The sequence below is a fragment of the Heptranchias perlo genome, chromosome 5 (assembly GCF_035084215.1).
Source record: "Heptranchias perlo isolate sHepPer1 chromosome 5, sHepPer1.hap1, whole genome shotgun sequence".
Classification (NCBI taxonomy): domain Eukaryota; kingdom Metazoa; phylum Chordata; class Chondrichthyes; order Hexanchiformes; family Hexanchidae; genus Heptranchias; species Heptranchias perlo.
Window position 1 is genome coordinate 28,176,772 of NC_090329.1, and position 17,582 is coordinate 28,194,353.

Genomic DNA, 17,582 nt, shown 5'->3' on the forward strand with positions numbered 1-17,582 from the left:
CAGGCAATTGACCAGTGGCATGCAGATAAGGCTGGGGAGTTAAATTACTCCGGGCCTGAAATCTAGGTCAACGACTGCATTTTGCACTTGCCCTGCCCCGCCGCCCACCCAAAACACGCTGGGAGTTCAAATCGACCCCTTGATTTAAGAAGCTAATTATGGGTATTGTCCAGTTTGAATCCAGCATGGCCTGTGACCCAATAAGTACTGACTGATAATCTGTTTTTTTGTGCCACAGTAAACTGCTATTACTCCATCTCACTATGTCCAACACTCCTGTTCCTCAAACATAATGTCCAGGAGTTTCCACTATGGGCGCAATCGGGAAGTTGCGCCCATTTTGCCAATGTGAAATTGCACCCAAGTATCCTCACAATCTAATCAGAGTCACGGACGTAAAAAAAACCTAAGAATCAGCACAATCTCCAAGTGTAGCTGAAACGTAATTGGAACAGAGCCAACGGGGCTTCAAGGAGCTAGGATCGGGGGTTATAAAAGTGGAGAAAAAAATTTCCTTCAAGTGTGGCTGGAGACTGCAGGTTAAGCAGCACACTGCTCTCTGTCGTACAATCATAGAAACTTACAGCATAGAAGGAGGCCATTCGGCCCGTCGTGCCTGTGCCAGCTCTTCGAAAGAGCTGTCCCACACCACAGCTTTTTCCCCATAATCCTGCAAATTAGACCTCTTCAAGTACATGTCTAATTGCCTTTTGAAAGCTCCAAGGAATCTGATTTCAGGTAGTTCGTTCCAGATCTTAACAACCCTCACTGTGAAAAAATCTCATTTCCCCTCTAGTTCGTTTGTGAATTATTTTGAATCTATGACCTTTGGTTACCGACCCAATTGCCAGAGGAAACAGTTTCTCCCTACTTGTCCGATCAAAACCCCTCATAATTTTGAATACCTCTATTAGGTCTCCCTTCTCTGCTCTAAGGAGAACAATCCCAGCTTCTCCAACTTCTCCACATAACCGAAGTTCCTCATCCCTGGTATCATCCTGGTAAACCTCCTATGTACCCTCGCCAAGGCCTTAACATCCTTCCTAAAGTGTGGTGCCTAGAATTGTACACAATACAACAGCTGAGGCCTAACCAGTAAATTGTAAAGGTTTACCATGACTTCCTTGTTTTTGTATTCAATGCCCCTATTTACAAAGCCAAGTATGTCCTGTAGATTTTTAAAAATTAATTCATTTAAATTGCTTTGTAGAGAGTCTGAATTGTCTCAAACGTTTCGCTTCTCACAGATGAATACCTCTGAATGTCAAGAGAAGGCTGCCTTGAAGAGGACCTTCAATTTTGCAGATGAACACCTTCAGGTCCTGTTGGATGAGATGGAAAAGAGGCAACACTAACTCATCAGCTCACAAACATCCCAGCCCTCACGTGCGCTGAGGAAGCAGGTGTCGGCTGAGGTCGCAGAGGCACTGAATGTCTCCTCAACTGTGCCCAGGATAGCAGAGCAGTGCCACAAGAAGTTTAAGACGAGAGCAGAGAAGGTAAGAAACTCAATGCCATAACTTTCTCCCACGCCCAATGTGGGCGCCACACTCAGGCTGAACAAGCTGACTGGTGATGTGTTGGCAAGAACCCTCCCCACCCCAAAAGATGCAGACCAACAGCTTCTCCAATTGTTTCACACACTTAAAGCACAATCTTAATCTTTTCCAGTTTTGGCTTTGTAGGGCAGGAATGCGTACAACGCCCATGAGAGGGCGAAGAGTGGGGCGGAGCGGGGGGGTGTCCACTGTTGTTCATCAACGATTTGGATTTGGGAATCGGAAGTACAATTTCAAAATTTGCAGACAACAACAAATTGGGGGCTGTACTTAATACAAAGGAAGAATGGATCAAAATGCAAGGATACATTAATAAACTTGCAGAATGTGCATGTAATTGGCAAATGAATTTCAATATAGATAAGTGTGAGGAGGTGAATTTTGATAGGAAGAATAAGGAGGCCACATATTGTCTGGATAATAAGTCGAAATGGGGTAGAGGAGCAAAGGGATCTCGGGGTACAGGTACACAAATCACTAAAAGTAGCAACGCAGGCTAACAATGCCACACAAAAAGCAAACCAAGCACTCTGGTTCATTTCTAGAGGGATAGAATTGAAAAGCAGAGAAGCAATGTTAAACTTCTATAGAACCTTGGTTAGACCACACTTGGAGTACTGTGCACAGTTCTGGTCTCCATAAAATAAAAAGGATATAGAGGCATTGGAAAGAGTGCAAAAAAGATTCACAAGAATGATACCAGAACTGAGAGGATATACTCATCAGGAAAGGCTAATCAGACTGGAGCTCTTTAAGATAATGACAGGGTTTGATATGGTAGACGTAGAGAAAATGTTTCCACTTGTGGGGGAGTCCAAAACTAGAGGTCATAAATATAAAATAGTCACTAATGAATCCAATAGGGAATTCAGGAGAAACTTCTTTACCCAAAGAATGGTAAGAATGTGGAACGTGCTACCACAAGGAGTAGTTGAGGCAAACAGCACAGATGCATTTAAGGGGAAGCTAGATAAGCACATGAGAGAGAAAGGAATAGAAGGATGTGGTGATCGGGTTAGATGAAGTAGGGTGGGAGGAGGCTTGTGTGGAGCATGAACACCGACATAGACCAGTTGGGGGCCGAATGGCCTGTTTCTGTGCAGTAGACTTGATGTAAATCGATGTAACTATCACTGGATTCAGGACACTATGATGGTCCTCCCCAAAGTCCTCCTCATCACTGGCAGAGCACCAAGCAGCAGTGCAACCATTGGCAGGACCGGCTATGCAGATAATGGAAAGAGATATGAGCTCAGAAGGAACTGGTGGGAGGTGCACATGATGTGGGCAATCTGAGCAATTGAACCAGCAGACTGGGAAGGGACTTTGAAGCTGACAGTTGATAGGATTGCACATAAGCTGGTTTTATTGCAAATGGTCAAACATTGTCTGCTAAAGAATAACTGCTGATTTTTGCCATTTACACAACCCAAATATCGAGCTAGAAAAGATAGCAATCTGTGATCGAAATACAGAAAGTTTGGAGAGAAGGGAGTGCTCTGAATCTCTGATGTAAATTACTGTCCCTTCCCATCTTTGGTAAGTAAACAAATTTGTTTAAAATGCCAAGCCTTTTTAAGAGAGACTTGAATTTTTAGTTTATTTTTCTTCACTTGCAGGATCCTGCCATTTTGGGTCTCCACACTCAGCAGTAAGATGTTCAGCCGACATCAGCTACAAGATTGGTTAGCAATGATTCCACAAAGCGTAATATGGACCATTGTCCTTTCTCAACCTGGATGTCGATTGTGAGGACTGGAGCGAAGAAATTTAATTGCCATCCAAGTCCACGTACACACGCTGAGAGCAACGTCAGCAGAGGAGAGCCATGGAATACTGGCAATGGGACCAAGAATTCCCTCAGTTGTCAAAATGCCGAAGTGCTGGGGCCAAGGATTTCAGATCTTCTTAAAAATTTGATTTTTGTTCGAACAAAAAAACAAAACAAATGAACATTCTGTCCATTCCATAATTAACAATCCCAACCAATCCACCTACTGGTGAGAATACTGTGAGAAAAAAAGAAAAACTTGCATTTATAGAACGCCTTTTACCGTCTTAGGACGTCCCAAAGTGCTTTACAGCCAATTATATACTTTTGAAGTGACATCACTGTTGTAATGCAGGGAAACGTGGCAACCAATTTGCACACAGCAAGGTCCCCAAACAGCAATGAGATAAATGACCGGTTGACTTCCTGGTTGTCATGTTTTTGTCACACTTCTTGTGTCAACTTTTTCCATTATGAAGAGTCTGAAAGCCAAACAACAGATAAAGGACAATTTTTTTTAATATTATTTAAAAGGGACGGTGGAGTTCCACTGCACATAAGTGGGCATTGATGACAGGCATTTCAAACCAAACAGTTCAGTATTAGGCCATAGCTTTGGCTAGCAGAGAAGAAGTCCTTAGTCATCAGAGCACTTTGATCACTAATTGGTGAATTAGTATGGCTGTTTGTACTGCTTCGGTAAAGGCTAAAAATACTAAATGGGAGTATTCAATGGAACGTAAAATCTTCCTCCCTTTGAGCATTTTCGATGTCCCTTAACCAGCTGGCTGTGATTTCCATCAGGACGTAAAGAAAAAGGGAGAAAAATGACATGGCATCATCCCTTTGAAATTCCTTCAAAATGTGAAAAACAATGATTTAATTAAGGAAAGCCAGCACAGATTTGTTAAAGGCAAGTCATGTTTAACTAACCTGATTGTTACCTCATCAAAAAACTCAGAGGCTAGATAAGGGCAATGCAGTTGACGTGGTGTATATGGACTTCCAAAAGGTGTTTGATAAAGTGCCACATAATAGGCGTCATCAGCAAAGTTGATGCCCATGGAATAAAAGGGGCAGTGGCAGCATGGATACAAAATTTGCTAAGTAACAGGAAGAAAGTAGTGGTGAACGGTTGTTTTTCGAACTGGAGGGAGGTGTACAGTGGTGTTCCCCAGGGGTTGGTGCTGGCACCACTGCTTTTCTTGATATATATTAATGACTTGGACTTGGGTGTACAGAGCACAATTTCAAAATTTGCAGATGACACAAAACTTGGAAGTGTAGTAAACAGTGAGGAGGATAGTGACATAGACAGGCTGGTGGAATGGGCAGACACATGGCAGATGAAATTTAATGCGGAGAAGTGCAACGTGATACATTTTGGTAAGAAGAACAAGATTTACTAGAATGGTTCCAGGGATGAGAGTTACATGGATAGACTGGAGAAGCTGGGGTTGTTCTCCATACAGCAGAGATGGTTGAGAGGAAATTTGATGGGTGTTCAAAATCATGAAGGGTCTATACTGTAGGGAGAGAGACCCAGAGGACATAGATTTAAGGTGATTGGCAAAAGAACCAAAGGTGACATGAGGAAAAACTTTTTTTTAATACAGCGAGTGGTTATGATCTGAAAGGGTGGTGGAGGCAGATTCAATCATGGCTTTCAAAAGGGAATTGGATAAGTACTTGAAAGAAAAAAAATTGCAGGGCTACGGCCTCCTTCTGTGTTATATCACTCCATGATTCTATGTCTGAACATTCACCAATTGTGATGTATGGTCAGATTAACAACTAGGAACACCCAAACCAGTAACAGTAACCCCACCCACCCAGTCTTATCCTCTTTGAAACACTGCCTTCAGGACAGGAATGAACAATCTGGTACATGAGTCAACCGCTAGCAGCAGCCTTCCTTAATCTCACCCAGGTGGTCGTCCCTCAGGTGTGAGTTTAGATAGTGAGTGTTGGCCAGCATCTTATTTGATGCTAATGGAAGGGTACAAAAAAGTATGATCCCGGAGGGCATGGCAGAAAGAGCGAACAGCACAAAGGAAAATTCAGAGAAGGCTTGGGGACTAGCACATAGCACATACATAATTATTAAACTAAAACTGACAACCTAAAATATTTCAAACACATCCGGACTCCCAGACAGTGATGTGAAGCAGGTAATAATGCAGGGAGCATTAACATTGAAGATGGTTACAATAGAGTGGTAGGAGTGATGTGGCCTAGGCCCAGGAAAGGGGTGATGGCAAAAGGGGAATGGAAGTGGGGACCCCACTCAAAGCAGTCCCACGTCCCACCCCCCCACTCCGCCTCAACTGGTACCCGCAATGCTGCCTCCTCTCCAGATGGCCGAGACTGCCGCTGTATAGGTACAGATGGAGCAGTGTTTGGCAGGGTCCTCACGGAGTCCAAAACCCAGAGGTCGTAGGCAGAGGGCATCTAAGCAGTTCAGGCATGAATCTGAGCAACCTGCCACAACCACAGGGGATGCACCACTTAGACGTGGTAGGAGGAGGAAGTCTACAGTTTTGTAATCACCAAGGACACGCACAAGGGTGTCTGACAGAATGTCATGTTTTTCATTTATATTTGGTTTATGTTAAATTCACATTAAATGTTATGATTCTCACCAGCTTGTCTGTTCTTGAGTCCCTTTTGTGAAAGCGCCCTTTATGTGCTTCATCATGAGACTTGATTGACCTATTGGGTGCATTTCCAATGTGTGGTTGTCGGTCTGTTTTGTGCAACCATGGTGGTGGTGGTTGTTCCAGGTGGTCTAAGTATTTGACTATCGTCACTTTGCAGATCTCCCTATGAGAATCTATCAAATAGTGACTCCCTGGCATCACGAGCAGCCAGGTGAGATACTGCTCTGCCGATGGTTCGCCCATCGTCCCCCTCCTCCTCCTGATCATCTTCAATGTTGATGGCAGGTACGGCTGCTTCATGAGCGGATGGGACCTCATCCACCTATAACCTTCTCTGTTGAGCGATGTTGTGCAGGACACAACACACAACGATTATTCTACACACCCTCGCTGGTGAGTACTGAATGGCTCCCCCAGATCGATTCAGGCACCTGAAGCGCATCTTCAGCATCCCTATGGCCTATTCTACGACAGATCTAGTGGTAATTGTCATTGTACCGCTGATGCGCCTTGCTGATGGGGTTCCTCACAGGTGTCATGAGCCACGTCTGTAGGTGGTATCCTTTGTCTCCAAGGAGCCAGCCCTTAAGTCTATCTTATGCATGGAAGAGGGCCGGAACATGCAGAATGAAGGAATCATGGCAGTTGCCAGGGAATTTGACGCACACCTGCAGAAAAGTCCTCCGGTGGTCGCAAACCAGCTGCACATTGATGGAATGATATCCTTTTCGGTTGATGAACAGTCCTGGCTAATGTGCAGGTGCTCGGATTGCTACATGTGTACAATCAATTGCGCCCTGTACCCACGGGAAGCCAGCCAGAGTGGAAACCCACTGCCTTCTCAGTCTGGCTGATGTTGTTGATGGGGAAGTTGACGTAGTCGGATGCCCTGGCAAAAAGCCATCCTGTTGTATACACTTATGTGCAGACGACTGAGAGATCCTGATAATGTCACCGGTGGTGCCTTGGAATGATCCGGAGGTGAAGAAGTTGAGGGCAGTGGTGACTTTAACCGCAACGGGCAACGTGTGCCCATCAGGCCCATCCGGGAGCAGCTCTGCATGAAGGATCCTGCAGATGTCTGCGATCACCTGGAAACTCAATCTGAGCCTTCGTAAGCACTGCTCCACAGAGAGGTCGAGAAAGCTCAGCTTCTGCCTGTAGACCCTCTCACGAGGGTAGTGCCTCCTACCCTCGTGAGAGGGTCTACAGGCCCCTCAGTTAGTCCCCGCTCTGCTCTTCTGCAGGTCCATGTGGCGCATCTGTCTTTTGGAGCTGCAACTCCCAGAACTGCACGCCCTGCCTGACATGGATGCTGATGTGCCTCCTCCTCAGATGTACTGCTGAATAAATCCATTGCGTCCCCCATCCTGATGATGTCAGTTTGAGGGGTCCAAAATGTAGGTAAATATGTGTGAACACAAGAATTCTGAATGTGAACAAAGAAATCTCAGTCTAAACAGAAAAAACTCCCAGCCAAAAGTTTGTCCGAGAGAATTGATTGCCCTGCTGCAAAAGCTCACCTTTTATTCACGTGTCAATCACTGGTTTCAAGATCCAAATGGCTGCCGACTGCAACTTGCCACCATTTCCATGCTGTGTTTCAGAGGCCACGGGAGACATGTTCAGTTAGAGTTAAAATCGTTTGTCTGCCTCAATATATTAAAATTTAATTCACTTAACTACTTCAAATACCTTAATTGCCCTTTTAAATGTCATCCTGCCGGCGGGACTTCCGGGTTTCTGAAGCTCGTACCCAGATGAGTCTGCGTGAAACATGGAATTCAGCGGGTTGGAGCCGGGATTCGTTCAGTTCCGAACTTTAAAAAGTTTTACTGCCCCCCAACCCACCCGTTCTTCGGGGTTAAAATTTACCCCATGCATTCTGCTATTTCACCACCTTTGTGATGCTGCAAATCTCAGAACAGCCCACAGGCCTGTGAATGTCAGGAGTCGATTATTGACATCGCTGTACATCACCGGTATCCTCGTAACAGTGTTCCAGTTTTCACTGAAGGAATTGATATTTTATCCAATGTGGTAACTTTTCTATGAATTTACTTGCACTGGTTCTGGTACCTAAGCAGGCAAAGTGGCTGCATTTCACCCTACACAATACTTTAAAGTGACACTGCACCTCCCTATCATAATACAGTCTAAAGCATTTGTGTTTTTTTTTTTAAATTGAGTTTTGTTCAAGCATAAAATTATCAAATGAATATTTTGGCTATTCTATAATTAGTATACTCAATCCACTCACTTAGTGGTGAGAACACTGTTGTTCAAGTTACATAAAAGAGACAAGAGATGGGGACATAGTAAGTGATGTCTGAAAAATAATTCAATGACAAAATTTGCTTAACATGTTTATCTGCAAAGTGGCATTTATCAATCTATATTAAAAAAACTCATGCCTGCTTAAACTTCCTATCTGTGCCTTTTGGCTTGCTGTGGTCATGTTTTCATCACAATTTTCACATCAACATTTTCAATTTTAAATTCTTATGTCCAGATTTATAACAGAAAATGCATAGGTAAACTCATCATTCTGATTGCACAATCTGACCACTGGGTTCCCACAATTTCTTAAAACGCTTTCTGAATTTTTTTTCATTTGCCATTTTTTCCCCTCAGTAACTGAAATTTCTAATGCCCAAATAAGGGTTTAATTAACATTTAGAAATATGAAAAATTACATATTTCACAATTACATGCTTTAATTTATCTACCAAATTGTCTTTTGTGCCTTTTAATTCCTCCATTGAAGTTTTACTTGCAGGCCTCAGCCTCTCCCAAAAGCCTGGTCTTGGAGTTAATATTTTTGCACAGAGGTACGATTATGCGAGCTGAATTTGGATTGTGGAATCTGAATACGTGCAGTGTACCTAAATTCCCAGGATACAACAGTACCGTTCAGTCAGCTATAGGGAGTAACATTTTTTTTCTTTAGCTTCTAGTAGCTCATGCTCAAAAGTTTTTCAAAACGATTTTATGAAAAGCCAAAGGCGGGCGAGAGAGAAGGGGAGGCAGGCGATGGAACAATGGCAGATGCAGATCAATACAACAATGTCTGAGGTACTTTAGACCCAACAATAGGAGAAGGAATGCAATCTACATGGCGAAGCAGAGGAGGAGATGATGAACATAAGGTATCTGGGAACATAAAGTAATTAAAAGCTAGCTCACAAGTGCAAACAAGAATCAAAATGGCTAATGGCATGCTGGATTTCATCACAAGAGAAATAGAATGTAAAAGCTAGGAAATACCACTGCGATTCATACTGTGTTCAGTATTAGTCACCCCATCTTAGAAAAGGATACGCTGGCCTTGGAGTCCAGTGACAATTCATCCAAATGACAACTGGCATGAAGAGACTTATTCTTGTTGAGGAACTTGGTTAATCTGGGTTATATTCCCTACAGATGAGGAGGCTACGGGGTAATCTAATTTAGATATTTAAAATAATTAAAGAGCAGGAAGAGAATCAGTCTTCCATCCAGTAAGGGAATTCAGAACAAAGGAACACAATCTTAAAATCAGAACTAAGCCTACTAAAACCAAATCCGGAAAGAAAATCCTTCACACAAACAGGTTGTGGGGATGTAGAGTGCACTGCCCCAAAATGGGCAAGAATGCAGAATCAATTGAGGCTTTTAAAAAAACAAGAGATTTAACCTACTTGGGGAAAAGGGTACTTACTACCTGACCAAAGGGCAATGAATTGTGGTTAAAATGATGAGAGAGCTGCCATAACTTGCAAAATGACAGAGCAGACATGATGGCCACGAGATCTACTCCTGTTCCTATCAGTGGTTGATCCCATCTCAGCCCTGGCCTTTAGCCTCTCCTTGTCCATCAATAAGTAAAAGAACATGTGTGGGTAACAGAGAAAGAGTGTGTGATATACAGAAAAGAGACAGGAAAAGACTGACTTACATAAAAAGGGAGTGTCAAAAAGAGTCAGAGAAAATAGAGATAACAAGGAGAGAAAATGTATGAGAACCATACAGAAAAAGTGGACGATTTTCTAAACTGTAAAACTTCCTATGAGGCTGCTGCTATAATTAATGTATGTATTTTGTAAAAAGTAATAGTTAGACAGGAAGACTCCCCACACAATGAGGTGTCAACTTCAAATGAGTCACCAGAAGACATCAGCATCTCATTTAGCACAAGCTTCCTCCATTGCAAGTAGAGGAGTTAAAATTCATTACTGCCTCCCCCTTGGCTCACTGAGTAAATGAAGCATTCAGTAAGGTACTGAGCCAAATGGACTCCCCAGATTTAATCGGCTACTTGGGTGAAGTGGCGCAGAGCTGCAGTCTGTACAACAGCAAGAGGTGGCAGCTCTGGATGATAAAGGAAGGAGAAAAGAATGACTGATTACATGACGCTAAATAGCATTATTATTACTTGTCATCGGTGTAACAAGATTTATACATAAAGAATAGCCTTTCTGTGCATTCACAGCGTCTTGAGAATTTAATGATGCATTTTCTAATACAATTTAGCAATCAATTTATGCCACTGCCCATTTGCCGTCATCCTGCACTCCTCAGAAATGGTCCAAACTTTAGACAGACTTCCTTACATCATCTGATGACATTGGAAAATATATAAGACTAATATTTTGATCAATTTCAGAATTTAGCAATATTATTGACAATTCATCTCGATTAATGTTAACTTACATCTCAATTACAAAGTTTTTACTAAATCACTAGTCAAAACACTACTGCAGTAAACAGATCCGAGAGCTATGGGGCATTGAAGCTTTAAGTGTTGTTGAAACGTGGACTTTCTGAATTTACAGTACAAATGTCATAATAGCAGTAGTTTGACACGTGTAGGTTCTATAATCGAGGAGGGGAGATGTGGGTTTTTGCATATAAATACTCACAATGTGGCATATTTCTAACATCAGCCTTTCCATCAGGGCAACGATGCCTAAGCAAAGGCAAAACACTTCACCAAAAGGAAGGAGGGTGAGTCATCCTCAACTTTTATACACCTCCTATTAATAAATGTGTCAGAGCGGGTTATATGTCTACCTTTTTGGTGCAGGGGGCTGAAGCTTCCCCACTGCATCTTCTTCAACCAACTGCAAAGGCTAGCGATTTGCTCCCAGGCAAAGCCAATGATACTCCAAACCCAAGCTGTAAGAACATCCCAGGGTGACCAACCCTCCAATTTTGCTTCCTTCCTTGTACGGAAGTGCTCTGGCTCTGTTGGTGCCTTGCCACAACAACACAGTTGAGATTAATAACTCATGGTGTGGGAAATAGCAGTGAGGAGTTCAAATCCTACTGTTTCTATTCGTACTAATCCCATCGGGGACAGCATAATGCAATGTGTTATGATGCTGCCCTGTTGCTTCTTGAACTTGGATTCAAATGCGACTGACATTGATAGCGTGAGATTGTCCTGTTTCACAGTTGTTAAGAGTCCCACACTAACAAAGTAAATTTGGCCAGTTTCAAAGTTCACAGTTCAGTTTGCCACATTAAGCGTAGATTCTCATTAAAATACACCAATTCATTCAGCAAGACAGCATGGAAGCTGCAAGAGACATATTAACGAGGGTGAGACTTCCACCTCATTTATACTGCAGACTGCAGTCCAGTAAGCCAGAAAATGAGGGGGGGGGGGGGGGGGGGGGGTTGTGGCTAAGGGAAACAGTGGCCGGAACAGCAAAGATAGCCTACCATTCTTTGCAATTAGCATCATCGGCTCTCTATCAAGTACCAGAGAAACAAACAGTATCTTGATTTCACATTCTCCATGGAGGATGTTGCTTCAGCAGTGTAGTGCAATCTATTAGATTGTGTTATACGAGTGTGTCTTAATAGGTCCGACAAAAGCTTTCTTCCTCCAAAAACAGCGATAGTGGGCTACTGGCAACCAAATACATCTGCGAGTCACGATAAATCAACCAGCAGCCCTGGCAATGTTACAATAAACAAGAATGTTTTAAATTTTATTAAAACCAATTTAACATTTTGCAAGCATTTAAATTAAGCTTTGAATCTGGTCAACCAAGCTCTTTTGTCAATTGAAAACGATGTCATTGACTGCACAAATGGGAAAAAAATGCTCCAATCCCAAGCAGATTTTCCCTCACCTTAGTAAGGTACACATCAGACACATATTTGGGGGGAAACTGGAGAAAAATCCTGCTGCTCACCTGGAGGCATTGCGAGGGTTGAAGCTTTCAGTAACTGCTTCACCCTTTGTAGTTTGGTTAAATGGAGTTGTTTTGCAAAATACTACACTATTGCTCCTCGTATTTGGTACCATATTAAGCATTAACAATCAACTATACTATCTAGTTTTCTTTCTTAACCATGAAGGGTGCAGAAAGGAATACTCTATATGCAGAGCTAACATTTCGTTTGAGGCTTTTATGTGTTGAGCGAGATACAATGCTGATGCAATCCATCTCACCTCAGGTAGAATAAAAACTGATGTGGCCCATCTGACTCCTCCAATCGGCTGAGCTTGGATCCACATTGCTGCCACAAACAGGGACAAGCAAACTTTCATGCAAACCAACAGCAGATAATGTGTGCGTGCAGGGGTTTCATATCTGAATTTTGCAAGAATGTAGCAAATATAAATACGAAGCCTATCAACATTAACCCCGCATAATGTGAGCTAACATGGAGCCGCTAGGGGACATATAGTTCCAGTTTGGTATATAGGGCCCATATAGAGTCCCATGCACTGTAATGGTACTGGTTTGGTACATTCCTGCATGGTTTTCATTTCCTACATAAATTTTTTGAAACTAGCAGTTTGAGCCTTAGAGACACTCATACCCAGTGTTTTAGATGCAAATTTACTCTCCGTACCAGAGGGTCTCAATTTGGTTGTCCACTTAAAGCAGGCAACATAGCGATGCAAACCTGCAAGAAGAAAAATAAGCACGTGCTATATATACATAAGAAAATTAACTGGCACCCCACAGGACAAATGACCTGTCTCAGTTGGCTCAAATAATCAGACAAGGGAGCTTTCAACCAGGAAGGATTTTCAAAAGTTTATTCCCCCCCGACCCCCCCACCCTCCTCTCCTGAAGATGTTGACTCTTGCTAGGATATGGTGTCATGGGTACAAGCTGCTCATCGTTCCATACACAGATTTTGCCCTCACCCAAAGTCCAGACATGCACACTTTCCTGTGGGGGTCATTGGGCAGTAACTAGAAGCAAGAACCCTGGCTGCTTTCTCCCCCCCCTCCTAGCCCAGGTTCACAAAGGCTGAGTGCCATGCCCCTCCTGACATCCTGGCTGAGGTGAGCTAACTCAGCACGTAGTGGAGGTTGAGTTGATTTGAATTGAACATTTCAAAACTGAGAATGATAGATTTTTGTTGTTAGGTAAAGGTATTAAGGGATATGGAACCAAGGCAGGTAAATGAAGTTAAGAAACAGATCAGCCATGATCTAACTGAATGGCGGAACAGGGGCTCAATAGCCTACTTCTGTTCCTATGTTTTTTCTGGTTTGGATGACAAGGTTCCATGTCGGCTGCACATTACCAAATGAGCCATGGGAGTAGCTACAGGAAATTTTTTAAAAATCACAGGACTTGTCAACCCACAACACTCTCATGCAATACAATTACAGAGCATAATTATCGGTACTCTGGGAGGAAGTCACCAGCCCAGCCAGAGAATAGTGCCTGAATGGTGCACAGAAACCTAAAAAGAGGGAGATACTTTTTGAAGATCAGAAACTAACTAAAAAAAGCACCTCCTGCAGCACAAACATTTCTTTTGTTCGCTTACAACAACCAACTTGCTATTTTTCACCTGTACCACACCTAATAAACAGCACCCAGTTTACTATCCTCCGATTGAAAATTCAAACTAATTGGTTCATGTTTTACACTTGTCTGCTGCTGCAGTCAGGCTCTGGTAATAAGACTTTCAAAAAACAAACAGCAGTATATATTTTTGGCACAGTCATTGCTGATCGGGTTATTTTGACTAGCTCGTCATCAGACACAAATACACATAGACACACGCAACAGGATTAGCGAATAAACCGAGCTGGAGAGGGAAGGGAAGTCACCAACCTGATTCCACACAAGGAGCATGTTGTACGGCTGAAGTATACCGTTCTACAGAATTGTGCACCAAATGCCAAAATGTCCAATCTAAAAATGATTGCAGTGAGACTTCCAGACCCACATCCTTGGCAAATTAAATTAAGGCCGTTGATTGTGAAATTTAAGTTTAGAATTAAGGCTAGACACAAGTTTCAAAACAGCCACTCTCATATCCACCTCGACTGTTACAATATCTTATTTCAAAAGATCCACATATTACAGTTTTTCTGCATGTTTCTGTAAATACCTTATAGATCCTGGATACCTCAACAAAACCAGACCTCAAACCTGTTTGGACTTGATGTTGTTAAGCTCACTGTTCTCCACCATATAGGCAACACTCAAAGCCACTGCGGAGCCTGGTATGAGCGTATTTTTAAATGTGAAAGAAAATTACAACAACCAAAAGATTCTAAACTGAGAAGTGATGAGTTCCATAAGCTCACAGCAAAATATGTAACAGAGTCACAGAAGTTAATGAATTAAAAAGAGAGATAAAGTATTTCATTTAAAGTGTCAGTAACTGTAATTTTAGTTTCCTGGTAAAATTATGAGCAATCCTTCCATAATCTACAGTCACACAATGGGTTGTATTTGAATCAAATGCACAAAGTGAAAATATAATTTGCTGTTCATATGACAAACATTCAGAAAGTACAGATTAAATTAGAGTGTAAGATAAGTAATGAAAATCATTTTTGCTTTCCAATTTGTGCTGCTGCATCAAACATTCTTAAAACAATGAAACTGGCTTTAGCCAACAAGCTACCCTGTAAACAAAGTTAAACACGAGACTGAAAGCTGTTGCACAAGGACATACCTGATTTTGGTAGATAATACTTTTATTTTTGGTTAAATCTGTAAGTTAGCATCTCCACCAAGTTATATTCAAAGCAAACCATCACACAACTGTGCTCTGGCAAATAACATTCTCAATCAGTAAGAACTGTGAGTCAACATTTGTTTATGTGGAGTTGAAGATATATAATTGTTACAAAGAAAACAGTGGTACGTGTATACACACACACACACACACACGTGTGTGTGGTTTTTTTTCTGGATTTGATCAAATGGAAATCCAAACAAGTGTTCACTGGTTCTGAATAATCGGTATAATTCAACATAACTGAAAACTTTACCACACCATTTGGACAAATTGACAATATTTTTGTTCCTCCATAGGGACGTAAATATCATAATCCCAAAATCCCTAACAACTTATATACCAGAGTCAGAATTTGTGTACACTGACAAAACACAGCAAACATCATTGCACAGCACCAGGTATTAGGATATTGGCCACACCCACATACAGTCGTGAAGCACAATACACTTGTAGTCTTTGATTTGGACCCTCCATACGTAATGCTAAACATACCCAAGTGCCTTTTAATGCTTTAACAGGTACATTTCAGCCACAATGCAACAGTCAATTATGGGTTGGCCTTTATAAAATTATTATTCAGAAAACTGAATTCACATTTATGCTTATTCTGTTTTACAGATGACAAAGCTAGTGATGCAGCATCACTCCGTTGGTATATGAACAGATTATGTAAGTCACTGATTTAAGAAATGGTTATACAAAAAAAATGAACAGCAAAATAAAACGCAGTTTAAAAAAAAATGTAAAGAATCTAAACATGTGTTTAGCTTGCTCTGTTTAATTGTATCTTTTTACCACACCCACCTAACAGGTTCTGGAAGGGAATGAGGTAGCCTGTATGCCGGCACAATATTAAGAGAAGCTATGCGTGGTAACAGCGGAATAGTAGCAGAAACCTGAGATGGACAAGAAGCTTCGAGTGTTTATACTAGATATGTCCAAGATTTACATTAGGATCAAGCTTAGACCTCTTGCTTCATAAGGACATAATAATCATCTGGTAGAGGCGGGTTCCTGTCAAACAGGGCCTGAGCTACATCAGTAGAATAAAGAGGATAGAAATGTGTTGCTCTCATCTTTCTTAATTGCCCAGACATTTAGGTTTTTGCAATTATAACTGTGAGATTACATTTTAAGAGCAGTGCACACACATATACAATAAGCGGATTGATTGACAAGTAATCAAAACAGAAAAAAAAATTAGCACAGGCTTTTCGTTTCATCAAACACACCGATTCATCTTAAATAAGCAAGGGTGTGTAAATAAATATAGCCTAAAAATAAAATAACGATCAGATAACCGGCGGCGGGCCAAAAGCCAATAAAACACCTTATGCATCACTTGGGGGTTCAACGGGCGAAGAAATAAAGGTGGGTGGGGATTCTGTAACCATTTTCCTTACTTTAGCATCGCCTCTTCTTTTTCCTCCTCTTCTCGCTGCCTGTCCATCACAGCCATGATGATGGTCCTCTCCTCCTCTGTCAGATGGCTCAAGTCGGGCATTTCGGGCATGGTAGGAGGCACGGTGGGTGGGCGAGGGCCGCGGGGGCCCAGAGAAGCCGACATCTTTTTTCAATATCACCGATTTATTTTATCCCTCCCCTCTCCCCGCCAAATCAACCGGGGGGGGAGAAAAAAAATATTTTTTTTTTGTTTTAAAAAAAAAGGACAGTCTATTTAGAAAGCGCGCCGCTCCCGCTGGCCGTGCGAACCGCTCATGTCCCCAGTCTCCGGGCTGTCGCGATGGCTCAGCCCGGCCCCCGGGCCCCGACCCCCGGCCCTTCACCGACTGACAGAGCTTCCCCCTCACAATCCAACATGTGGAGCGAGGTACCGCGGCCCCGCTCCTCTCTCCCCCACCATGGCGCTTGATGGTGACTGCTGGAGGCAGGGCAGGGCTGGGCTGGGCTGGGCTGCTTCTCCCCCACTCCCCGGTCTCTCTTGTTTGAAGCCGCTGCCACTGCTGTCGCTGGAAAAGGTGGTGGGGAGGGTTGGGAATGGAGGGCGGGGCGAATCTAGGTGGAGTCTCCCGCTCCCTCCTCTTCTTCTTCTTCTGCTGCTGCTGCTGCTGTCGTGTTACTGCCGTCAAATATATCCGGAATGAATGCTTCGGGAATGGCGAAAGCTCTCGGATTCATTGAGAAGAGGGACGAGAGGAGGAAAGTGAAAGGGAAAGAGAGAGAGATTGCCCAAATCACGCAGCGGATCGCTCTCCTCCCTCAGACCCGGATCCGCCACCACATGACAGCTCGCACGCCCTCACCTCTTGTTGCTTCACACACACATTACAGCCGACATCAACTTCTCCCTCTCTTTCTTTTCTTAATTTCTTTCTTCCATTAGGAAAGTTGAACACATTAGCAGGGCTATGGGAAGCTGTCTTGTGGTGGATTACATTGAGGGTTATTGATGAAGAAGATTCTTGATTGGCTAAAGACTGCGCCAAAGTCTACTTTATACTCACTGGTGTATGAGAAAAGGTCCTGGGCCACAAAAAGCCATTGGACCCATCAAGCTGCTCCCTCCAGTGTTTCAACTCACCCAGCCTGGCATCCAACTGCGTCTTGAACTCCTCTAACTTTGATTGCAATACA

The 17,582-nt window shown here is 42.8% G+C and overlaps 1 protein-coding gene across 15 annotated transcripts in view; it reads right to left on the reverse strand.

The window, feature by feature from the left end:
• Nucleotides 1–17,042, reverse strand: part of LOC137321665 (regulating synaptic membrane exocytosis protein 1-like) — a 984,914-nt gene extending 967,872 nt beyond the window's left edge. For all 15 annotated transcript variants that reach the window (XM_067984176.1, XM_067984183.1, XM_067984175.1 and 12 more), the window contains exon 1: nt 16,391–17,042. In XM_067984176.1, coding sequence (XP_067840277.1) covers nt 16,391–16,554 — 164 coding nt within the window. In that variant the 5' untranslated portion in view covers nt 16,555–17,042. The remainder of the gene's footprint in view (nt 1–16,390) is intronic.
• Nucleotides 17,043–17,582: the final 540 nt, after the last annotated feature.